The sequence below is a fragment of the Telmatherina bonti genome (assembly GCF_933228915.1).
Source record: "Telmatherina bonti genome assembly, chromosome: 3".
Taxonomy (NCBI): domain Eukaryota; kingdom Metazoa; phylum Chordata; class Actinopteri; order Atheriniformes; family Telmatherinidae; genus Telmatherina; species Telmatherina bonti.
This window is the reverse complement of record NC_136621.1, coordinates 36,116,760-36,140,088: the sequence shown is the minus strand read 5'-3', so window position 1 is coordinate 36,140,088 and position 23,329 is coordinate 36,116,760. Positions and strand designations below refer to the sequence as shown.

The 23,329-nt window shown below is 41.5% G+C and overlaps 1 protein-coding gene across 1 annotated transcript; it reads left to right on the top strand.

Moving 5' to 3' along the window:
• Positions 1-1,059: 1,059 nt before the first annotated feature.
• Positions 1,060-21,888, top strand: septin3 (septin 3). Its single transcript, XM_079264464.1, has 10 exons — positions 1,060-1,256; positions 6,208-6,609; positions 6,696-6,824; positions 12,387-12,468; positions 13,700-13,837; positions 14,313-14,430; positions 16,009-16,104; positions 16,236-16,332; positions 16,421-16,472; positions 18,120-21,888. Exons 2-10 carry the CDS (start codon positions 6,210-6,212, stop codon positions 18,247-18,249), a joined length of 1,242 nt encoding a protein of 413 aa, XP_079120590.1. The 5' UTR covers positions 1,060-1,256; positions 6,208-6,209; the 3' UTR covers positions 18,250-21,888.
• Positions 21,889-23,329: the final 1,441 nt, after the last annotated feature.

Sequence of the window (23,329 nt, the reverse complement as noted above, 5' to 3'; positions counted from 1 at the left end):
CATGAAGAAATATGTCCTGTGAAAAGAGAAACTTCCGAAAAGTCCTTCTCCTCTGAGCCTCTGTTGGGTTTTGTTTCTGCCAACAGTGAATCAAGAAGGAGACGATTTGACTTTCACGATGAAACAACAGGAGATCCATCAGGTTCTCATCGTCAGAGAGCACAGGAAGAAAACAACATGCAGACATCTATAACAGGAAACTCCAAGGTCTTTCAACCAGCTGGTGAATCTCAAAACATCAAGTCCAGTCAGAAAAGTGGGTTTTTGTCAAAGACTTGGAGTCAAACAACCCAGATGGATGTAAAAGGGGAAGTAAATCGGCCTGACTGTGCATCAAAGGACCACAGCTGCCAGTCAAGAGGTGTCGATCAGACAACGGGGATTTCTCAATGTGCACATGGATTAAATCGACTAAAGACTTGTCTGGTGACACCTCAGGCCCTGGAAGTCTCCCATCCTGTGTCTGCAGAGTGCACGGCTTCACGCGGTGGACTCTCGTCAAAGCATGGCCTTCAATCGCGCAAACAGTCTCCAGGGCAGAAAAGTCACAGATGGGGGAATGTCAGTGACACAAGTCCTAATCAGACAGATATTTTAGTCCCACCTGACCGCCATGAGGTGCCAGCAAAGCTGCTGGAACATCCCAGGCCCCCATCTGTGGTACGCTGCCCATTCGACACAAACAGCTTTGGCAGAAGCTCAAAGGGGGTCTTTGAGCTGCCACAGCAAAGAGTCTACCAGAGTCCAGAACTGTCAGCAGCAGCTTCTCCACAGCTGAAGTACTCTGTTACAGGCAGAGCATTTATCAGTGAAGAGCCAGAAGCAGAGGATCCGTATTACGTCACCATGTACTACCCAGGTTCAGTGTATGTGGGTGAGTACAGACATCCAAACCGGCCGGATGACTCTCACTGAGCAAAGTCAACACACGCATCCAGATAAAGGTGTCAGGGAATCTTTCTAGTTTTTTATTTTGGGTAGGAGTGCAATACACTTCTGTCTGTGGGAGGGGGAACTCAGATGAGGGGGTGCTCAAAGAGGATAGCAGGGAGGTAGAAGACATCACTCCTTATCAGCAGAGTAACAGACACGCCAGAGACAGAAGTGACAACGTTTTTTCAGCCGGCTCTGTCAAAGTGAAAAGCAGCAGGAAGACGCGTCAAAGCAGTTTTCCACAGAGGCACACAAACACATCGAAAACATGCAGAGAGGAAAGCGAAGGAGGACCGAGAGGAGAGCAGCTCTAAGATAAAAGTGTGAGTACTGCAGCATGAAAAAAGTTCTGCCTCTCATGCCTGAAAGAAACTTTTCAAGTGTTAGTTTTAAACTGGAGTCAAACGAGGCGTCTGCTTCCTCTTTGCACATCAGTGAGTTGTCGGAGTGGGAGGATGTCTCCTTCTGGTTCCACGGTTTAATCTGAACGTTGTGTGTTCTGTTAGTGTCATTTAAATGGCCTTTTAGAGGAGAAACAATGGAACAATGTTCAATATTTGTTTCACTTTACAAAGACAGATCTCTGTCCAACAGCCAGCTGTTTCTGGAGCTTTCTTCACATCTTTGTTAGTGGGGAGTTTTTCACCATGGATGGGGAATCTGTCAATACGCAAACAAACAAAAAACTATATGAATGATTGAAAAGTGATTGTGTGATTTGTCTGTCTTACAAACTTTCAGCTTGAGTTATGATGGTGGGATCCTGTGACTAACGCCAGATTTCCCTTCTTTTATCATTTATTATGCGTTTTTAAGTTTGCATGGAGTTTTTTTTAAAATGCTTTTTGTCTCCCTTTCTGCCTTAAAAATGGAAATCAACATTGATCACATCTGATATTTCTTCATGGTGTGAGAGAAAAAGCACAGGACTCATTAATAGCATTTATGACAGTTTTTTGTTTCTTAAATGAAGTAAATGTTGTCTTTGAAAATGTTTTTACAGCATTTGTTTTACAGAGAGTTGTATTTTGTTGTAGTTGGAGCTTATCTTCCAGCATAAATGACTTAATCAGCTTCAGTTTGATGAAGTTCATATAAAAATTCCCCTAAAATGTCAACAGATTAATGATAAGATCGCAGTATAATATCATAATTTAATCAGTCTGTTACTTTAGATTTATATCTACTACACTTATCAGACAAGATAGATTTATAAATCTACAGTGATTTACTGCTTAAAAGACAGTAGTTTCACTTTATCTTTATGAAATTCTGCATATGGATGAATAATTAATCAAATTAAAGATCATTTAAAATTTAATATATAAGATTTAAAAACCTGTTTACAGTGTTCTGCAAAAGCTTTAAGTGAAAATGTAAAATGATTTTTCAGCCCTCTTAGTCTAGCTTTCCATTAATTTCTTTAAGTAGACTTAAAGTAAGTTTTGGACTTTCCAAAACTCTTCTCTAGATGTTGACTGCCTCTTATTTTGTTCTCTGCCAAGATGATCCCACACTGCTACCATAATGTTGAGGTCTGGGCTCTAAGAAGAATTCATCACGTAATAAGACTTGTTTCCACTGATTTTCAGCTCAGTTATTATAACATTTACTCAACCTGTTCTTCCTGTTTCCCTTTCTTAAGAATGGCTTGTCGACAGCCAGCTTTCTATTGAAATGACTGCTGATAAGCTAAAAGAGAACAGTAACATATTTCAGGCTCTGTGTCCTATTAGCTCTGCAGCAATGACCTTGTTCGTGCAACATGGCTATTTTGGCCTTTTCTCCTTCCTCCTGTGTCATCTTTGGTATATTTTGTAGAAGCAACCAAAGAAATAAAAATAAAAAATAAAAAAAGCTCTGGCTGCTTGGAAGCTAAATATAAGGAAATGGATGATTACTGAAGACCTCTGTTCAGTGTTCTGTGTGCCTCTACAGATCTATAACCCAATAAATATTATGACTGGGATATTTGAACATATATGCTACAAAAAACCTACATGAAGTTACGTTTAAGCTATATGATGGTCATCTTTTTCCCATTACTTGTAGTAAAGACATACTGAAAGAACTAAAAGTTTGACTTTTATAGGAAACTTTGTTTAAGTAAAAGGGTTTATTTATCCCACAACGATATTCATGATATTCACAGACTTATAAGCTGTAACTGAGCACAAGAATGACTGGCAGAATATTTTGACATTCCACACTGAGCATAAACAAACATGCAAATTTATGCAAACATCATATAGAAGATAATAAATCAGAGACACTTATTATAAGAATGAGACACTTTTCCTCTAAAGTGTAGCATGTTTACTTTCCAGCCTTACATTACATAATGCTCACATTTGACAAAACTTTTTTTCATCTAATAATCTTTCCGTCTAAACCAATAAATATTGTTTATTGCCAACAACAAATTGTATTTTCTGAGGCAAAAGAGAAGAAGAAAAAAGTCCCTTTGATGTACAGTTGTGCTCATATGTATTCATACCCTTTCATTAAAGAAAAGGCTGAATTTACAACAGTCACTCAAATTACTGGAGACTTAGAAAAGGAACAATAACTAAAAATTTTCAAAAATATAATTTAGTTATATAAGACACTGTTTTTTCCATTTAATTGAGTTGAAAAAAGAAAAAACAAACAGACAAATTGGTCCTGGACAAATTAGAGCGCTTTTCTGTTGAACAGTGGGACAAAATACCTGTTAACAGGTGCAGAAGTCTGACTGAGAGGAACAGAAAACACCTGACTGGAGCGGAAACATTAAAAGATTGTTCAACAAAATACTAGTTTATGAGTGATGTAATATGTCATAAATTATCTTATTTGTTTGCTTTTTTAAAAAAAGAAATATTTCTATTTAACCATAATTAGAAAATAATGTAATGATTTTCAAAATTTTTAATTTTTTTTTTATAACTTTAGTCAATTTTAGCTTATTTTACAGGCAGCTGTTTTTTTCCTTCCTTAATGAAAGGGTATGAATAAATGAGCACAACTGTAGTTACACTGCGCATGTGCGCTGCATCCCTCCCTCTCCTCTTGTCGCCTTGGCAACAGACAAGGAGGGCTCTCGGCCAGAGGGAAGAAGAGAAGAGCTACCCAGGCTTATCACATGACCACTCCTCTTTCTGTTACATCTGCTTTAAGTATTTTGCTCTCGGACCCAGAGCGGCGACATACACCTGTCTTTTCCTCCAGCAGATTAAGTGAATCGGTAAGTGTGACGCTCGCGAGCTGGCAGCGGTTAGCAACGAGCTAACGATGCTAACGTTAACGTCATCATCCAGCATGGCTGCAGACAGACAATAGGCTCTTTGCGTTGTTACGTTTCCACTCAGATAAAGGCTGTTTCCCCCCTTTATTCTTTTTTTAATGAGATGATTCAGCGGTGAATTATTACGATAGTTATGATTTTTATAGCTTGTTTGAAAGCAGCACAGAGCAAAAGGCCAGGCGGAGAGGAGAGCAGAACTGCATGACTACTGACTGTAGTAACTCGAAGTGACAGCCACTGCCTCATGACCTGTGTGATCTGTATCTATAACTGAAGGCACAGCAGCAGGCTGCTCCATATGCACACACTGGAGGGCTCAGGTTATCTCCATCTTGGCCCAGCTTCATGTCTTACCGTAACCATCTGTTAAGTTTCACTTAAAGGCTCGTTTCACCAATTATCTTTCAGCTCAAGTGGTGTCAAAGCCAAGCAGCTTGATTTGGGTCTCCCTCCAGCATCTGACATTAAGGATACATGTCTGAGATCTGTGCTGCCAAACTCTAAAGATGCTCTGATTTTTGCTGATTTATTTAATTTAATGTTTAGTAAATCTCAAGTCAGACGAGATGCTCAACTGTTACATAAATAACTGTATATTCAGAGTTTCTGATTATTTAATGCCACTATGTGTCTAGATTAGTGGGATATGCGCCTCTGATGGACATTTCTCATTGCAAATCAGACAAATCCCCTCCTCCAAGTTAGCTTAAAACCACAGAGTGCTCCAGGCAGTGTTGTGGCGTTTGCCTTTGCAACTACATTTCTGACATCTCTATCTATTTATTGAAATGCAGGCAGGTCAATATTTAAGATGAGCACTGGGACATTAAATGCGCTGGCTTTAAATCAAAGCAGAAAAAGGGAAAAGGAATTATGAAAGACATTTTTGATTAAGTTTTGTTTATGTTGGGAAATGGGATGATTGTAGAGATCATCCAAACTGATAAGTTGCTATGACTTATTCCCTCAGTTCTGACACCATCACTGTTAGTTTCCTGGTTTCTAGCTGGATAAACATGACGATGATGATGGCAGGATTCAAAACAACTTGTCTTTAGTATTACTACATCATAATAGATGTTAATATTAGTTAATTTTGGTTCAGCACTGAGTAAGAGAACAGAGTAAACAGCACCTTAAACAGCTGCAGGTGTTTGTTGATTCTTGGCTGTTTTTGCAGATTTTCTGTCTGTATTGTTGTTGGGATCTTAAAAAGATTATACCAGATTTCTATTTGGTTTTGAGTGTTTATTTTTTAAAGACATAAAAAACATGAATAAGTCGTGTCTGCATTGTCTGGTTTGATATAGTGTTTTGTTACTGTACAGGGTGGTGGTATGGGCTACATTCTGCTAGTGGTTGTACTTTAGTTAAAGAAATATTTGTCCCATCTGGAAACTAACCTCAGTGAGAACAAAAAAACCCACAACAATTGTATCAAAAGAAGAAGAAAATCGATAAGATGCCGGTCAGTTATGAGTTGACTCAAAGGAGAAACAGCTGAGTTAAACCTGGCTTGGAAAGTTGGTTTTTTTTTTTTTTTTTAAATCAAATCTCTTTCAAAACAGGCAACAATCCACCTTAAGCCTGCAAAAAAAAACATGTTAGTGACAGTTTATTCCTATTATTTCACATTAAAGTTGTGTAAATTGATTTAAAATACAGGGATGGAAACTCAGCTAAGCTAATATGGTCTAAAAACACATTACTTTCACAGTATGAGTATAATAACATTAAAGAGAGTGTAAAAACATAAAATCAGGAAATCCCTTTGTGACACATTTACCGTTGGAGGTAACTGGTTAGACAGAAATACCTGCTTTAATGATGTCAAACTGTTTGCACACCTGAATACCCGAAAGATTTGAGCCTGCTGCAGCAACTCAAAGTAGAACAGCAAAGGGACGGGAGGTCTCAGCTGCTCCACTGGCCTACTTCCTGGTTCTTTTCCCAAGCTAATTTATTCCCATGTCTTTCCTCTGCCGTAGACATGTCAGACGTAGTTCCTCCAGAGGTTAGACCCAAACCAGCCGTCCCTGCCAAGCCCCCAAACGTGGGGGCTCACTCCCCTTCCAGCCCCTTCCCGCCCCAGGGCCCAGGTGTTGGAGTAGGTGGTATTTCTGCTCCACCTCCCAGCGCCATCCCAGTTCCCATCGGAAGTCACGGACCAGGACACGTAGGCAGCCACGCGGTGGGTCACGGTGCCGGCCACGGCATCAGCCATGCCGGTAGTAACGCTACGGCTCACAGCGCCAGTCATGGCCACGGGGGCACCCACAGCTCAAGTGGGGGATCCACGTTGCTAGGATACATAGGCATCGACACCATCATTGAACAGATGAGGAAGAAGACGATGAAGGCAGGCTTCGACTTTAATATCATGGTAGTTGGTAAGTTTTAGTGGAATTAGTGGCAAATTGTGGCTTTCCTGACTCACTCTCTGACCCTCCTTTATCCTGTCCTACTTCCACGTCAGGTCACAGCGGCCTTGGGAAGTCGACTCTGGTGAACACCTTGTTTAAGTCCCAGGTGAGCAGGAAGAGCGCAGGATGGACGCGTGATGAGAAGATCCCCAAAACGGTGGAGATCAAGTCAGTGTCTCACGGTATGTACCCTGTCCTTCCTACAGACATTAATATGCACATTTAAACCGACAGAGAAAATGATCATTTATAACTGTGCCTGCAAAGGTCTGTCAGACCCCCGTAAAGCACATCAGCACACTCTGCTAGCTGCCAAGAGAGATTATTCTCAGTTCCCAGCTGAGCTGCAAATGCTCAGGCCAGCCTCTGCCTCTGACTCGCCCACTGTCACTGTTTATTCGATGTAATTCCACTACATGTCATACGGATAAATCCTAACCGATTTGTGTGTTTCAGGCAGTTTGCTTCACAAGAAAGGAGAGAAGTTACTTTTTTATTCATGTAGAAGGAAAATTTGCTGTTGTGCATCTTTCTGTTGTAGAAAGAGTGGAAGTTTGGTGATTCTGGGCAGGATTTTAGTGCTCCTTTGGTCTTAAAATATCTCATTCAGTCAGCTGTTCAGACTTCTGATTGATTTCTAGGTCAAACTCCCAGTTTGGAGTAGAAATATAGCAGATTGTGCCTTTAGGAATGAGAACTGACTGTCAGTCCAGCTGCAGTCGAGGGAAATCAGAGTGTTTGGAATAGAATTGCTTGTCAAGTGTGGTTGGGGGGCCGTACGGTGACATAGTGGTAAGTAGGGGTCGGGAATCGAATAGAAAAAAATCCAATAATGGGATTTTTGTTTGTTACAATTTTAAAATAGATGTATTTGTTTAAAAAAAATCCTTTTTTTTCCAATTAGATAAAAAAATATCTATCTATTAGGTGTGGGAAAATTGAATCAAACAAATATGTTGATTATTTGCTTTACAATTTTAAGAATTTATTTTTTTTACCAAATAAATAAAAATAATCCATTATAATAATTTAAAAAAAAATCTTTTTACATGTCTTCTTGGGCATTATAGCAGCAGAATGATGATCTGACCACTGTGTTGTTTTTTTCCCCAATTGAAATTAAGAAAAATGACTAGTGCAAAAAGTTTTGTACATTTATTTTGTTTTTAAGTCTACAAAAATTGGCAATATCGAGGAATCATGAGAATCAAAATTAAAATCAAATTGACACCCAAAAAATTGGAATCGAATCAAATCAGGACGATAGCATATTGTTACAGCCCTACTATCTATTATATAAATGTTGTCATTTTTATTGTTTTTATTGATATTTTTACTTGTCTTCTTTGGCATTATATCAGAATGATGGTCTGGCTACTGTGTTGTTTTTTCCTCAGTGAAATGAAGAAAAATTACTCAAAAAAAAAAGGATTTGTGCATTTTTTTGTTTATTTTTAGTCTACAAAAATCAGCAATATCAAAGAATTGCAAGAATTGCAATTTAAATCGAATCGGCACCAAAAATAAATCAGAATCGAATTGAATCTGCCCTAGTGGTTACCACAGCAAGAAGGTTGCTGGTTCCAGCCTTTGAATGGTGGCCTTTCTGTGCGTGTTCTCTGCGTGTATGTGTGTGTTCTCTCTGGGTACTCTGGCTTCCCACCATCCAAAGACATGCATGTTAGGTTAATTGGTTACTCTAAATTTTCCCAAGGAGTGAGTGTGAGTGTGTATGGTTGTTTGTGATGGCTGGTGTACCCTGCCTCTTGCCCAGTGATTGCTGGGATAGGCTCCATCTTCCCCATGACCCGTAACTGGACCAAGCAGTTCAGAAATAAATGGGAGTGTGGTTGATTGTCTGAACTTTGGTTTGCATTGTGTGTGAACTCACCAGTGTCTCACCGTCTTGTTCTGTCATTCAGAAATGATGTGCTTTAGTTGTTTAAGGGTTGTTGGTCTCAACAGAGGCAGATCCTGCAGAGGACGAGTGGAGTTTTTAGGTCAGTTTACACCAATACAAGTGGGGACTGTGAATGTAATAAAGCTGTTGTATTTTATATTTTCACTAAAGCGTATCAGATGCATTTTGTTGAGAGAACTAGAATCTTGTTAGTGTTAACTTTCTCCCAGAAAAGTTCCTACTCTCTCGAGTTATTGGCCAGATGGAAGTAAAGATGGACGTATGAACTCGCAGGTCACATTTTAAAGTTCCACTACAGGATTTGACTCCCATTTGCCTCCAGAAGAGCCTAAATTTAGCCATTAACTCTGAGATTTTGATCTCTGGCAACTGATTGTGAAGGCCGCTGGAGTACAGAGACCTCATTGCCACGTTCAACAAACCAGTTGCAGATAATCTGAGCTGTGTGACATGGTGGACCATCCTGCTGGAAGCCAGAAGATGCTGCACTGTGGTCACTAAGGGATGGACGTGGTCAGCAGTAATACTCAGCTAGGCTGTGGTGGATAAACCAGGCTCAGTTGGTACTAATGGATCCAAAGTGTGTAAAGAAAATACCCCCCCACACACACACACACCAACACACCACAAGGAGCCTAGGAGGGATCCCTGCTCTCATGTTGCTTCCACCGTATTCCCACCTTTCCATCTGAAACTTTCAGCTGGAAGGAAAACTGGGAGATTTTTACCAGTCTTCCATTTCCCAGTTCTGGTGAGTCTGTGTGAGTTGCAGCCCCAGTTTGCTGTTCTTAGCAGACAGGAGAGGCACCGGCCTGGTCTTCTGTTGCAACAAGGTTCGTTGTAATGCCTCCAGAGTTACTTTTCTGCATACCTTGGTTCTAACGAGTGACTGGTTTGGTTACTGCTGCGTTTTTCTACAATTTCCTGTCTGTCCATTCTCATTCTGTCAGAGGTCTGAGGACAACGGCTGCTTTCTGGATACTTTCTGTTCCAGTACATTCTCTGTAAACCCCAGTGATGGTCATGTATGAAAATCCCAGTAGACCAGCAGTTGCCATGTTCAAAGTCACTTCAATCTCCTTTTCTTCTCACTCTGATGCTCAGTTTGAACCTCAGCAAGTCCTCCTGACCCTGTCTGCATGCCTAAATAATTTGTGATTGGCTGATTAGCTCATTGAGTTTCCAAGCAATTGAATAAGTGTAGCCCTGCGATGGACTGGCGAGCTGTCCAGGGTGTACCCTGCCTGTCGCCCAAAGCCAGCTGGGATAGGCTCCAGCTTCCCCGCGACCCTGAATTGGAATAAGCGGTTCGGAAAATGAATGAATGAATGAATGAATAAGTGTACCTAATAACGTGTATGTTGAGTGTAAATCTGGCCATGTGTAATTGGGTTAGTTGGCTGCATGTCAGGGACATTATAGGATATAATATTAGACCTGCTGTTGGTCTCTTCGGCTCCTAATCCTCAAGAGTTTAGTTAAAAAGAAACCTCATCTGCATATCAGATCGTTCACCTCATCAGCCTTTTAAATCTTGCAGAATTTCTCCCACAGTCATCCCAGCCTCAACATATTTCTGTTTGTGTTTATTCTTTAAATGAGACATCTGAAAATGATGCTCAGGAGCTTTGGAGGCGTTAAAATAACCACAATATTGATCGTATTCATAAAGATGTTTGCACATTGTTTGACTTGATATGAGAGACCAAAGGTAGCAACTCCTGGTCCAGAAAGTAAAGGTCCTGCCAGGTTTTCGGATCTACCTGTACATTTAGAACAGGTGTTATCACTAACAGGCTGGTTTACCTGGCAAATAAACTCTGCTCATTAAATTCAGCTGGTTTGGTGACTGGTCGGAACAGCTGCCGGACGGGATTTTCACTTTCTGGACCAGGAGTTGCCACCTCTGAGTGAGACAGATGCATGATGGGGAATGTGCCCTAAACCGAAGTCAGAAATATTCACTGGTACATTGCAGGACGACTTCAGAAGTAAGTGGGTTTCCATGGTAACAGTCATTCTCCCAGCCTGACTAATGACACAATGGGGTAGAGGCGTAGCTCTTAATAGCGACAATATGGCAGCTTTTTCTGCCCAAAAGAAAAAAACCGTCCTTGTCGTTTTAATCGATGTCGGCTGAGATAAGAAGAGCAGAGCAGCAACAGTCAGCTGTGAAATCCTCATGTCTCGGCGCTGCAGTGGATATTAGTTCTAGTCAAAGCCACTGAACTGTGGTCCCCCCCCCCAGTGGAAGTATCAGATCCGTCACTGTGGCAGACAGCGACGGTGTGCAAATCATCTCTAAAGTAGACCGGGGAACTTTTCAGCATGTGGCGTGCAGGACATTCATCCATGTCGACTGTCCAATGTTAAATGTAGCCCCCCCCTTCCTCTCTCTCTACTAAGTGCAGTACTGGGTAGCTACTGTTCATTTGATCATGCATGCATGGCCTCCAGCTGATGATGACCTGATGTGAGCGTGTTCTTTGGAATCACAGCCTTACACGCGTGTATGCAGTAAAAACACAAGTCGTTTATCTGTTAGCAACGCTGTTCCTGCTGCCATGTGGAAAATAAGCCCATGACTTAGAAAGCAAAGCAAGAGAACTAAACATTTGACCTTTTAGTCATCTTCAAATGATCACGGGTTATTTTTCTGCAAACGTATTGTTACGTCCCATAACTTGTGATACAAATCTGACTGTTAGACCATTGGTTGACTGCCTTGTTTCCACCCTACTACTGGCTGCAACGCTCCTTCTGGGATTCACTGCCTCGTCATCATCTTCAGCTGGACCAGCTCGTCAGCCCTATTTAAGGAGCAGGTTGGCAATCATTCAGGCCAGCTGAGTGTTGATGGTGCAGTTTGCTTCACTTTGTCTTGGTTGTCAGCCTGGAAAGTGGTTTTGTGGTGTAGTACGGATTTGTACTTTGTATCTTTGTGTTTGTGAGCCCAGTAGGGGTGTTTTGTAACCTGTCTTAAATAACAGTGGTTTTCTTGTGAAGTTTGCCACCCTTTTTGTTGTTCAGGACGTGAAGCCTGTTGCAATTTTGTGTTGGTTCTTTATTCCTGCCTGGTTGTCACGGGCAACAACATTCATGCCCGCAAATAAACACCTTTTTATTTAAAAAGAACTTATTTGTGAGGTTTAATGCTTACAAAGCTCTCCCCCTTTTCACTGGCGCGATGGAGGTTTGTAACACGTATAAACAGACGATGAACAGATAATCATCTGTTGACTTCTCCACATCTATCCGTTTCTCTTCGGCACTGGTTTTCCTGGTGCTGAGGACTCTCGCCCTGTTGGAATCCTGACTTTCAGTTACGCTGATGGACAGATGGCCTCACGTCCATGCCAAGGAACAATTCTTATATCGCAGAACTGATGTATAATTCAGTGACTGCAAGCTGGCCGGCCTCTGAGGCAGCAAAGAGACTCCAAACCAAAACACGTCCATCCATTCAAAGATGTCTTTAGTCTGCAGGAGACACGTCCACTGATCTACTGATAGCGGAGCCGGATGACCTTATCTTTCATCTCCTATTCAGAGCTCATCACGCCTAAAAGTCTGCTTCTTATTTCATGCGTTTAATTTCACATGCACTTTGCAACCATGAGGTTCAAGAATTACCGGAAAAGGTTACAGGCTAATAACTCACTTTAAAGAATCTGGAGATGCTTTAGACTTCATGGCAGAGTCAGTGGGATCCATGTGTTTCAGAGACTGTAGGCAAGTTTCCACAGGATCTTCTTTTCCTTCAGGGTCCATCAAAGATGAATGAGTTGCAGGATGTTTATGGTTTTTATCTTTGTTTTTGTAGTGATTGAAGAAGGCGGCGTCAAGATGAAGTTGACAGTTGTCGACACTCCAGGGTTTGGAGACCAAATCAATAATGACAACTGGTGGGTTTTACACGTCTCAGATCCTTAAATCCTCGATCTCACCAAGAACATTTGTGTTTATTTCTATTTATTTATTTATTTAGTTTACCGTTGTGCAAAAGAACCGTGTTTGTTGAGGACTGTACTCTGCAGCAGTCTGGACCAGGTCCTCATCTTTTTGCTTCAAAGCAGTCAGGCTTGTTTGTAATTGTTTTTAAGTGGTTTTGTACAGTAGTTCTCCAGACTTTCTGAAGGGCTTTGTAACCTTTTAGAGCCCACATGAAAAAACAGTTTCTGAGTCATTTTCATCCCTTTATGGTAAAAACTCAAAATTCTGTCAAACACAATCTGTATGTTGTCTGCTGCCCCCTACTGGATACAAGGAAGTAGAAGATTGCAGTATAATAATAATTTTGATGATCACATGGTCATAAATGGTGAATATCCCAAAAATAGTTTGTTCTTTTGTTTTTACATTTTGCTAAAAGGTAAAATAAAGACCTCATATTTAAAAAATGGGTCTTTTCACTAGTTTTTCATGAGCTGGTCCTGAAAGGGTTAAAGTTGTTTTGTTTTTGTTTTGTTTTATTTAACATTTCCTGCTGTTTTCGATTCCTTTTCAGTGTCGTGCCTCAAGATTTGCAGAAAAATTCAATCTTTAATATCCATTTACCAGTAGTGCTGCGTCCATACATGACAGGCGACGAAGCAAAGAATTGAAATAGTATTATTTTGTTACTAGCAGTCTGTCTCAAATACACATTATTTTCTCCCATTTCTTTAGTTACAACCATCAAAACATGCCATGAATTGCAGAATGTGAAACACATAAAGTTGTACTTTGCACCTTTATGGTGATTCCTAAAGAGCTATTAGCTGAAAATATGTTATTATAAAATATAAATATAATATAATATATATATTATATTATATCTCTTTCATTATTATTATAATTAATATTCTTATGCATGTGTTTCTGCCTATCGCTGTCATTTCATGGTGGGCAGTGTGCCCCTAAGAATCAGAAAAATGCACAAATGGAGCCAAAAGTATTTGGAAAGTCCTTGAAGAAACCTGGAGAACTGTACCTGAAGGTTACATAAAGATTACATCCAATCATTTACTGTAATCATTTCCCATATTTCTGACTTGCACAATGCTAGTTTAAGACAAAGCTTAATTAAAAACGTTGCACATTGTGATCTTTTTGGGGGGTTTTTTCCTCAAGCTGTCCTGCTCTGCTTCTCCACAGCTGGGAGCCCATTTCTAAGTACATCAACGAGCAGTTTGAAAAGTTCCTGAAGGAGGAGGTCAACATCACCCGGAAGAGACGCATCCCTGACACCAGGGTCCACTGCTGTCTCTACTTTATTTCCCCAACTGGTCACTCGTGAGTAAAGCTCTGACAGATTAGCAGAGGAATTGTTACACAGGAAGAGACTGACTTCCCACATAAAAAAAGCCATAAATCAGGTGTTAGTTTAGGTGGTTAGATAACACCCTCTCCCTCCTCTAAACACCTAACAATTAGCAGCTGCTGACAGCTGTGAAATTAGTCTTTAATGGATAAACAGTCTCAGTCTTTTGCATATCGCTGCCAGTGTGCGACATCCGTCTCAGCCGGGGTAATAGAGACCGGGTTTTTTGTGAGCCGTCAAATAAATATCGGCGCACAGCCTTTGTCCAGCGAGGAGCCCGTACTTACACAACATGTGCAGGCAGAGGCAGGGAACGGTAATGAGTGACAGTAAAAACAAACACTCCTCTGCTTCCTCGCAGTATTTGTCCCACAAATCATCTCTTATTGTTTTGTATGAGCTGCCTCAGAGCATGCCTCATAAATCCACTCTGTCCTTCTGCTTCAGTCTTCGTCAGCTGGACATTGAGTTCATGAAGCGCCTGAGTCATTCAGTCAACATCATCCCTGTCATCGCCAAAGCAGACACAATGACCATCGAGGAGAGGCAGGAGTTCAAACAGCGGGTGAGTTTCACCTGCATTCTCACTTCCAGCGCGCTCAGCCAACGTTAAAGCTGGCGTAGGTAATGTTGGGGAGCTAGGAAGATGTGAAAGTGGCGCCCTGTCTTGGCTCCTCCCCCTCTGGTTCTGCTCCTTGCAGGATCCAAGGTGTTTTTTTATCCGCAGCTTTTTCCACCAACGATTCTCTCTTTCTCGGCTGTTTAGCAGGAGGAGGCAAATAAACCGAGCTGGGTCGGGAAATCCTTCCTGCATTTTCTCAGCCATGTTTGCCTTCAGAGTTTTTCCTTCATTAATTTGTATTTTCATCCTAACACGCTGTTTATATGCAGGGTGTGGCTATCAGGTATGCACTGCTGGAGGGGGAGGAGGGGAGCCGGGAGAAGAAACTTACAAAATATAAGAAATGAACAACTTCAATTCGGCCAGAACATTTTGATTAGTCAGAGTTTTTACAGATTTACAGTAAACTGAGGGGTCTAACTATATTTCTTATTGTTCATGATTACAAAATGTACAGACTACTATCAGGACGAGGAACCACTTCAGCCCGGGGTAAAAAATGTCTGAGCTTTAACCCTTAAACCTGCTGGAACGTGGGTAGCTACAAGCTCTGGCGATCATATTGAACGCTTCCTCAGGAACAGTAGTGTGTAACTTTTTTTGTGAATTGTGATCAATAGCTTACTGTTTCAGTGATCTTCAGGACAATTTCCAGTTATTTATACGTCCTTCAGGAGGTTTATTCTGAGATTCTACCTGGTAAATCCACAATGAGTCGATTACTAATCAGTTTTTGTAACAACGAAAGGTCGCTGTAGCTACTATGTTGCTAAGAAACCTGTGATGAAATTACGATGAAGACACTTCCTGTCAAACTTTCGATCACTTAGATCCTTTAGATTGCTGGTAATATCCAATCAGGAACAGCTAAAGATCAAAAAAGCAACAAGAAAGTTTGATGTCTGTCTGGAAAGAACAAAACTAATGGTTCTCTGTAACGAAAATGAAGGTGGCGCCAAAATCCAACCCAGTTGGAGTTGGTTTTCAGGTAAATGGGAGCTTAAATAACTGTCAGAGAGGAAACAGTGTAAACACGCTTGTTTGTTTCAATCATAATGTTGATGAGAGATTTAAGGAATAATCTGCAGATGAGAAAAGGTTTGATCACTTCTGATCATTGTTATTATTACTGTTAGTAATAATTAACCTTTATGCTGCTTTATCTTCTGATAAATTCATTTTACATCATTTAAGTCCTGAAAAAATAACATCTGGATGTTGTCTGGGTTTAAAACGGTTGAAGTTCATTCGTACATTTTCTTAACCGCTTCGTTCGATCAAGGTCGCAGGGAAGCTGGAGTCCATCCCAGCGATCACTGGGCAGGCGACACGGTACACCCGGTCCAATCGCAGGAGGGTCGACCTTCTACAGGATATATACATAAAAAAGGGGTTTTTAAGGGTCAGATTTGCTCTGATAAGTTATCTACTCGGGTGAAAGTTGCGTTTAAAGTCCAGCCTCTGTGGAACTGATGGTGTTTTCTGTCTGTTTCATTTCATTCGCTTTGGCTTGTGTTGTAGGTAAGGAAGGAGCTGGAAATGGGTGGAATTGAGTTTTACCCACAGAAAGAGTTTGACGACGATATGGAGGACAAGAGTGACAACGATAAGATCAGAGTGAGTAGAATCGACCATCCGGTCCACACAGCCATCACTTCAGGGCACAGGGGCGTGAAATAGACTCATGTTATCTACTGAACCCTGAGCTGCTTTCATTCATACGCTGCGGAAAATGCGTCTGTCTGCAGGAAACGATGCCCTTCGCTGTGGTCGGGAGTGACAAAGAATACCAAGTAAACGGCAAGCGAGTTCTCGGGAGGAAGACGGCGTGGGGGATCGTGGAGGGTGAGTGTTTCAGCCATGAGGTCCTGTTCAGGATGTTGGTGCCCTTTCCACCAGAGCTGACGTCAATCATGCTTTTTGTTCGTTCCAGTTGAAAATCCAAACCACTGCGAGTTTGCTCAGCTGAGAGATTTCCTGATCAGGTACACATATCCACATCCTTTCGTGTGTTAAAGGCTTCATCGTATGAAGGTAAAGAGAATGTGATGAGGAATTCTGGATATTTGGAAGGCCGTCCTCCTGAGGATTCTTCCACACAGCTGAATGGGACGCATCAGGATCAGTTATCTGACCCATAGATGGGTCATCATGGTTCATGTGACGTAGCACAAAAAGGAAAGATTTTCTCCCCTTTAATAATACCATTTGTCACGGAGAAGCCTGAGTAGTCACCTTTACGAGTTACAACCAGTAATCATCCTGCTTCTGTGGAATGAGCAACACGACTAAATGTCTGCAAGAATCCACAGCAATATCCTGCTGTTGGTGTTGACTTGCTCATAGTTGCTTTGTGGATCAGATGGTTGCTCTCTCCTCTGGTAATAAGCTGCAACAGCTTGGTCACCAAACTGGTCACGTTACAGTGGGATGGCAGGTTGTGTTGAGGTTGAGGTCAGTTCTTCCTCTCCTCTCCGACATTCTGGAGGAACTCTGTGATGATCGAGGCTTTGTGGGGGAAAGTGTTGCCGTCCATGAGGACGGAGTCAGCTCCCAGACTCTCAAGATGTGCGACCTCATTGTGACGTGTGTGTTTCAGTCGAGATCTCATCATGTGACAGTTACACATCTGTGAGTATCTCACATCTGGCAGCAGTACTGATCTTTTGGTGAGAACTCGCCACACATTGGGCTGTGTTGTTCATTCCACACAAGCTTCTCCTTGTAAAAGTGACCAATGAGGCTTCCCAGTAATGTTTAACACAACATGAGTGTGTATTATTAAAGAGGAGAAATAATCAAACAAACACAATTTTCACAAGTTTAGTTTCTTAAATTAGTTTAGGTGTTTTTTTTTCCCATCTCCTTCTTTATCCATACAAACCACAACCAGTTAACAACAGCAGCAGGAAGTCTTCTTTACCAGATGATGCTCCCCCACCAACATGTGACCAACATGCTGTGGTGTATCCTCACCGTCTGCCAAAGTAGCACACATCTGATGAGAAATGTCTTGATCTTTGTGTCAAAGTAATATAAATGTGAGAAAGTTGTGAAAGATAATGTTCCAGACCCAAAGCAACGTCTTCACATAGCTCCTTTGGTTCGGAGGCTTTAAATCTCCTCCCACAGCAGCTTTACACCAAACCAAAGCTTCAGATCAGCTCCAAACAAAGGCCAACAGAACTCCACCACTCACAAAAAGTAGTGAAGCAATTCTGAGTCTGTCAAACCACAAACCCGTCCTCCCTGTCCAGCACCTTGAAACGGTAATAATAAAGCTTCTTGGTGAAGACAAAACCTTCATCTGGCTTGTTGTTTCTTTTTCTCTTTCTTATTAAATCTGAGCACAAATGAAAGGTTTAGTCCGAAGCAGCTGCGGAGCTGAAAGTCAGGCCTTAAACTGTTCAGGACAAAAATGAAACCTCGTCTGAAATCTGATTAATCTCAAAATACAAACAATAATTCTTCAGGCTGTCCAAATAAATCCGTTGCCCAAATAGTTTTCAAGAAAAATCCTCATTGACTCGTTTTAGTCTGTAAATGTTTAAAACACACCGGTGGCTCCACCGTCCTCACATCCCCAACTAAACAACGACCCTCTCTGGGCTCTTTATGTTGCTTTTTCACAGGTCCCACCTCCAGGATTTGAAGGAAGTCACCCACAACATCCACTATGAAACGTACCGTGCCAAGAGACTGAACGAGAATGGAGGTCTTCACCCCATTTCCTCCGGCGACACCCAGGAGAGCAACCTGTAGTCAGTCAGTCAGCGAGACGACCAGTTCAGAAAGAGCCAACGGAGGGCAATGAAGCTTAGTGATGAGTCCATGAAATGTTTTATTCACTGTCACTTCAGCATTGCTGCATGTGTGGAAACAACGTTCAATCTGTAAAGCTAAATGTTATTTAATGTATAAACTCCACCCAACACTTTCCCCACCTTCCTGTCCAGATCAACCCACCAAACATATCAAACTCACCTGCTTTCATTCAGAGTTTAGACACATGGAAGAACATTGGAGACTTGGTGCCATTGCAAGGTGAACATATGACGTACTGCCAGAGTGTTTTTGTTTCTTATCAACCAGGCAGTGCAGGTTTACGGCGGCTGCATCATTAACTGTATGAGAGATTAACCTTTAAGTTGTAGTATTGCAGAGCAACTAAGAAAATGATCTGTTTAGATAGTAAAACACAGCTCCTGTGTTAAAGTCCTAACAGCAGCTACTCGTATGCAACGCCGTCCTGTTTGATGACCAAATCCACGAAATATTATATATTCCTCTGAACTTTTCTGTTTAAAAATGTCCAACAGATCTGCACAGTGAACTGAAATGTGTGAAATGTTGCTGTGTGTGTGTGTGTGTGTGTGTGTGTGTGTGTGTGTGTGTGTGTGTGTGTGTGTGTGTGTGTGTAAGTGGAGTCAGTGTGGTGAATGAGGCTGCAGATCCAATGATTTAACATGACAGTGTAAAATCAGAGTATTTAGGATCAATACGTAACAGTAAGCTGTGTTTGAGGAGGAACTTTCTCCTTTTTTTATCTGTAACATCAAAGATTCAGATTGATCCTGTGATGTGTGTTTTTTTTTAGGCTTTTCATTAAATGTAGGATTTAATTTATTCTGACTTGAAACAAGAACTTAAATAATTAATTCGGCTCCCAATTGAAGTTAATTAGTGCTTTAGAGCCAGTTTGCTGAAGTTTTTTGAAAACTTTTTATGAGTTTGTGGATTGTTTTAAAGTTCAGTGAGTGCAGCGGAACATTTATGCTGCAATGCTTAATCTCGCCACTTGGTGGCAGCACTCAACAGCGTGAAGACACTGACCAGCTTGCATTTGCCCTAAAGTGGTGGTTCCTGTCCATAAGCCTCCCTTCATGACCCCCTAATCAAATCAATATGTTACCTTACTCTTTTTATGTAATGGGGCACATTATCTGCATGATGAAACAGTAAAACCAGCATGTTTCATGTCAGATGGACATTAATTAGTCCGCTACAGCAGCTCCAACAGCTCACTGACTTAGTTATATGGACAAAGTGAAGCCTATTTATTATTAATGACCCAGACTAGGATTAGTACAGCACACTGCATGTTTGACACAATTCAAATTGCTTTATGCAAGAAATTTGGAGCATTAAAGTGGAAGAAATGAAAAATGCATTAAAACCCAACTTAAAGATGAAATAAAGACAAAAAAAAAAAAAAAAAAGCTGAAATGAAATAAGATAAAATACAAAACATCAACGTTCCAGTGTGAGGAATTAACTGTGGTAAAAGTTTTTAACCGTGGTTTAAAGCAGCTGAGAGTTTCAGCAGACCTGCAGGTTTCTGGGAGTTTCTTCCACATGTGAGGAACATAAAACCTGAACGCCGCCTCCGTGTTTAGTTCCGACTCTGGGAATGGGAAGAAAACCTGACCCCTATGACCTGAGAGATCTGGTTGGATCATGACAAACCAGAAGATCTTGAATGATTTTGGCCTTAAACCATTCAGTGTTTTATAAACTTACAAGACTGGAGTTGTGTGGTCTAGGTTCCTGGTCTTAGTCTCGTCTAGATAAACACATAAACTGACTTTACAATTGCAACGCTGAAATCCAGGTCTTCCTTCATAAACACGGCCAGGTTTCTGACCTGCTTGTTAGGTTTTGACATCATTCAAAGCTGATTGATGACTTTAAGTCTTTCTTTCTATTTTTATTTTTGGCTTCATTTAACTAGAAAAGCACTCGGAGAACGCCAACCTCCACCAAGGTCTTTAAAAAGTTCCTGGATCCAAACGGTGACCTGGATCACCACCAAAAGTAAATCAACTCTTCCTTTTCACATTTCAACAACTCCTGAAAATTTAATGGAAATCCGTCTGTAACTTTTTTAGTTATCTTGAACACAAAGAGACAAACAGATAAACTCAGGTAAAAAACATAAACTTCTTAGGTGGAGGTTTCTGCCACGTCCCATTTTTAATTTGACCAGTGTAAATGATCAGTGTTTGGACCACTGACTGTGTATGAAAGATGGACGGAGCCTCCGGAGCTTAAAAGTGAAGCCTCCGGAGCTTAAAAGTGAAGCCTTTGCGGAAATGTATAAAACTGCAGTTCCCCCTTCATCCACTAGGGGCTGCAAAACCATGCGAATCCCCATAGAGTCCCTTGTTAAAAAGACCAACTTCACAGCAGAAATGAACATTCTTTACAGCCTGGTTCATAAATCCATTTTCGGTTTATAGGTCAGGTTTACCTTCATGACAACTGTGGGGGGAGTGAAATTTCTTCTAACTTGCCAGTTTAAAAGTAATTTATTCTCGAAATTCTGCATATTTAGGGGTGTGTCCTTTTGATTGACAGGTCCCCGATCTCCCGCTTCAAATAAGAAGAATGTAGAACAACCGCGGTATTTAGCCAGTTAACAACGTGACTTAACTTTAGCCCGCTTACCTCCGTTAGCTGGTTAGCTCCCGTTATCTCCGGGTTAGCTCGGTTAGCTCGTAGCTACAGGCAGCTCGGAGTTCGCTTGATGTCAATCATCCACCATGACGCTCACAGCCCCCCTCTCAGCTCCACCTCTTTGCCCATATTTGTATTTTCCGGAGGAAACAACAAACATGCCTCTGCCAAGATGGCGATGGTAGGAACCGCCCACCAAGCGTCAGTTCAGCGCTTCAGAAACCTATGGGTGACGTCGCAGAGGCTCCGCTCATCTTTCTATATACAGTCTATGGTTTGGACTAAAGATATGTGATAATGTTGCTCATTAGGAGCTTTTATTACAGTTGGAAAAAATGAACGTTTTCGCGTTGAGATTATAAAACAACATCAAGTCGTCTGTGCCTGGAGAAATCTGCTTTTTAACCTTCATACAGGCTTTGTCGGTCACTTCCTCGTGGACCCCCTGCGCTCCGGGACCCCAGGACGGGAACTACTGTCTTTAAGGCTAAAAACTGCTGAGAGTTTGATTTGTTCATATCTTGTAACTCCAGTATTATTTCCCAGTTAAGTTTACAGACCTGGCAGTCTCTACCATTCCTAGTCAACATATCTCACTTTCAGGTTTACAAGGAACTTTAATAATAATAATTTAATAAAACTTTAATAATCCTGCAGTAGTTTTGCACTCGAGCTGTGAACATGTTTACCAGATTTTCTTCGGGAATTAGTCTTTGCTTTGCTGCCGCGTCCCGATGCTGCGGCCAGCAAATGAAAATGCCAAATTTTCCTTTTTCAGTGATTTAAACAGACGTGTTTGTATGATGTTAATATGACAAAATGATGATCGTTGTGCAGTTTTCAGGTCTCGGAGCAGCAAAGCGAGACCGTGCTACACACACACTGCTCTCTCTCCTGTGTTTGTGTGCATGCTTGTGTCCATGCTGGCTGTTCGCTGACAGCCATTCATGCATCTTTACGTCAACTTACAGTTTCTGAATGTGCGATGTGTGCATTAAACTGATAAATCATCAAGCAGAGCGCAGCTGTCTTAACTCTGTAAACTAAAGTGAAACCCCCCAACACACACACACACACACTGTAACTTCACTATGTACATTCATTTAATGACCACTTCATGCACAGTTGCTGCGACACATTTAAGGTATAATTTCCAACGTCATTTGGAATTATTTATACATTGTTGTCATATTATTGTAATTTATTCTTTATTTAATAAAAGCACTTGTTTTTAGATTTTTTTTTCTCTTGATGTAAAGATGTATTTATCAGTACTTATTTTCACATGTTTGCAGACATTAATAGTAATAATTATGTCTTTTTTCAGGGTGTAATTAAAGGGGTAAGTAGCAGCAAGTTGCTGCCAATCAGGTTCGCTTGATTAACGGATCATCAGCAGGTGTGATCAGCTCTATGAAAGCTTTGCAGTGTGTTGATGTGGAGCTTTCAGGTGTGTGTTATGCTAAAGCTTAAAATTGATGTGGGGTTTCTGGTCCATTGATCTGGGGGGGGGGGTTAAAAGTTGGACGCATGACATGTGACAGTCGTCAGGCTTCCCAGCAAAAGCCGCAGTGCTCACACCCCTGTTTACAGCTCATCTAGTGATGATATCTGCTGGTGGTGGTGATACGTGGGACGCAGAAGCCGAGGCGCCTGCCTCCAGCAAAGGGGGCGTGTCTAAATGAAGCCTGCATTGAGGCCTGATGTCTTTATATTACCATGTGGTCACAGACTATCCACTATACAGCGAAAAGTGTTCACTCACACATCCAAGTAACAGGATTTATGTGTTTCAATCACTTTCAAGGCCACAGGTGTGTAAAATCCAACACATTTGTGAATGAAGAGGTTGCTGTCAGGAGGTCAGGGAATCCCACGGCAGTGCCGTAACAGGATGTGTGACAAATCAAGCTGTGAAATTTCCTCTCCATTAAATCCTCCACAGTCAGCTGTCAGTACTTTTCTGACAAAGCTCAGCCATGTGAAATGACAGCGGGGTCAGACCTCCAGACTTCATGTGGTCTCCAGATTACAGCCACAGCAGTGCGTAGACAGCTTGGTGGTTGGGTTTGCATGGTGACTGCATCCATCCCCACGTGCAATGCAAAGCGCCAGGTGCAGTGGCGTGCAACCCGCCGCCACTAGATTCAGCAGTGGAAAGGTGTTCTCTGGCGGGACAAGTCCCACTTCTCCATCTGGAAACCTAACAGACAAGTCTGGGTTTGCGGTTGCCAGGACAACGGTACCAGTATGGCTGCATTGTGCCAAGTAGGAAGTTTGATGGATGCTCAGTGGGTTGCTTTTCAGGAGCTGGGCTTGGCCCCTTTGTTCCAGTGAAAGGAACTCTGACAACTTCAGTGTACTAAGAGCAATTCCATGTTCCTGA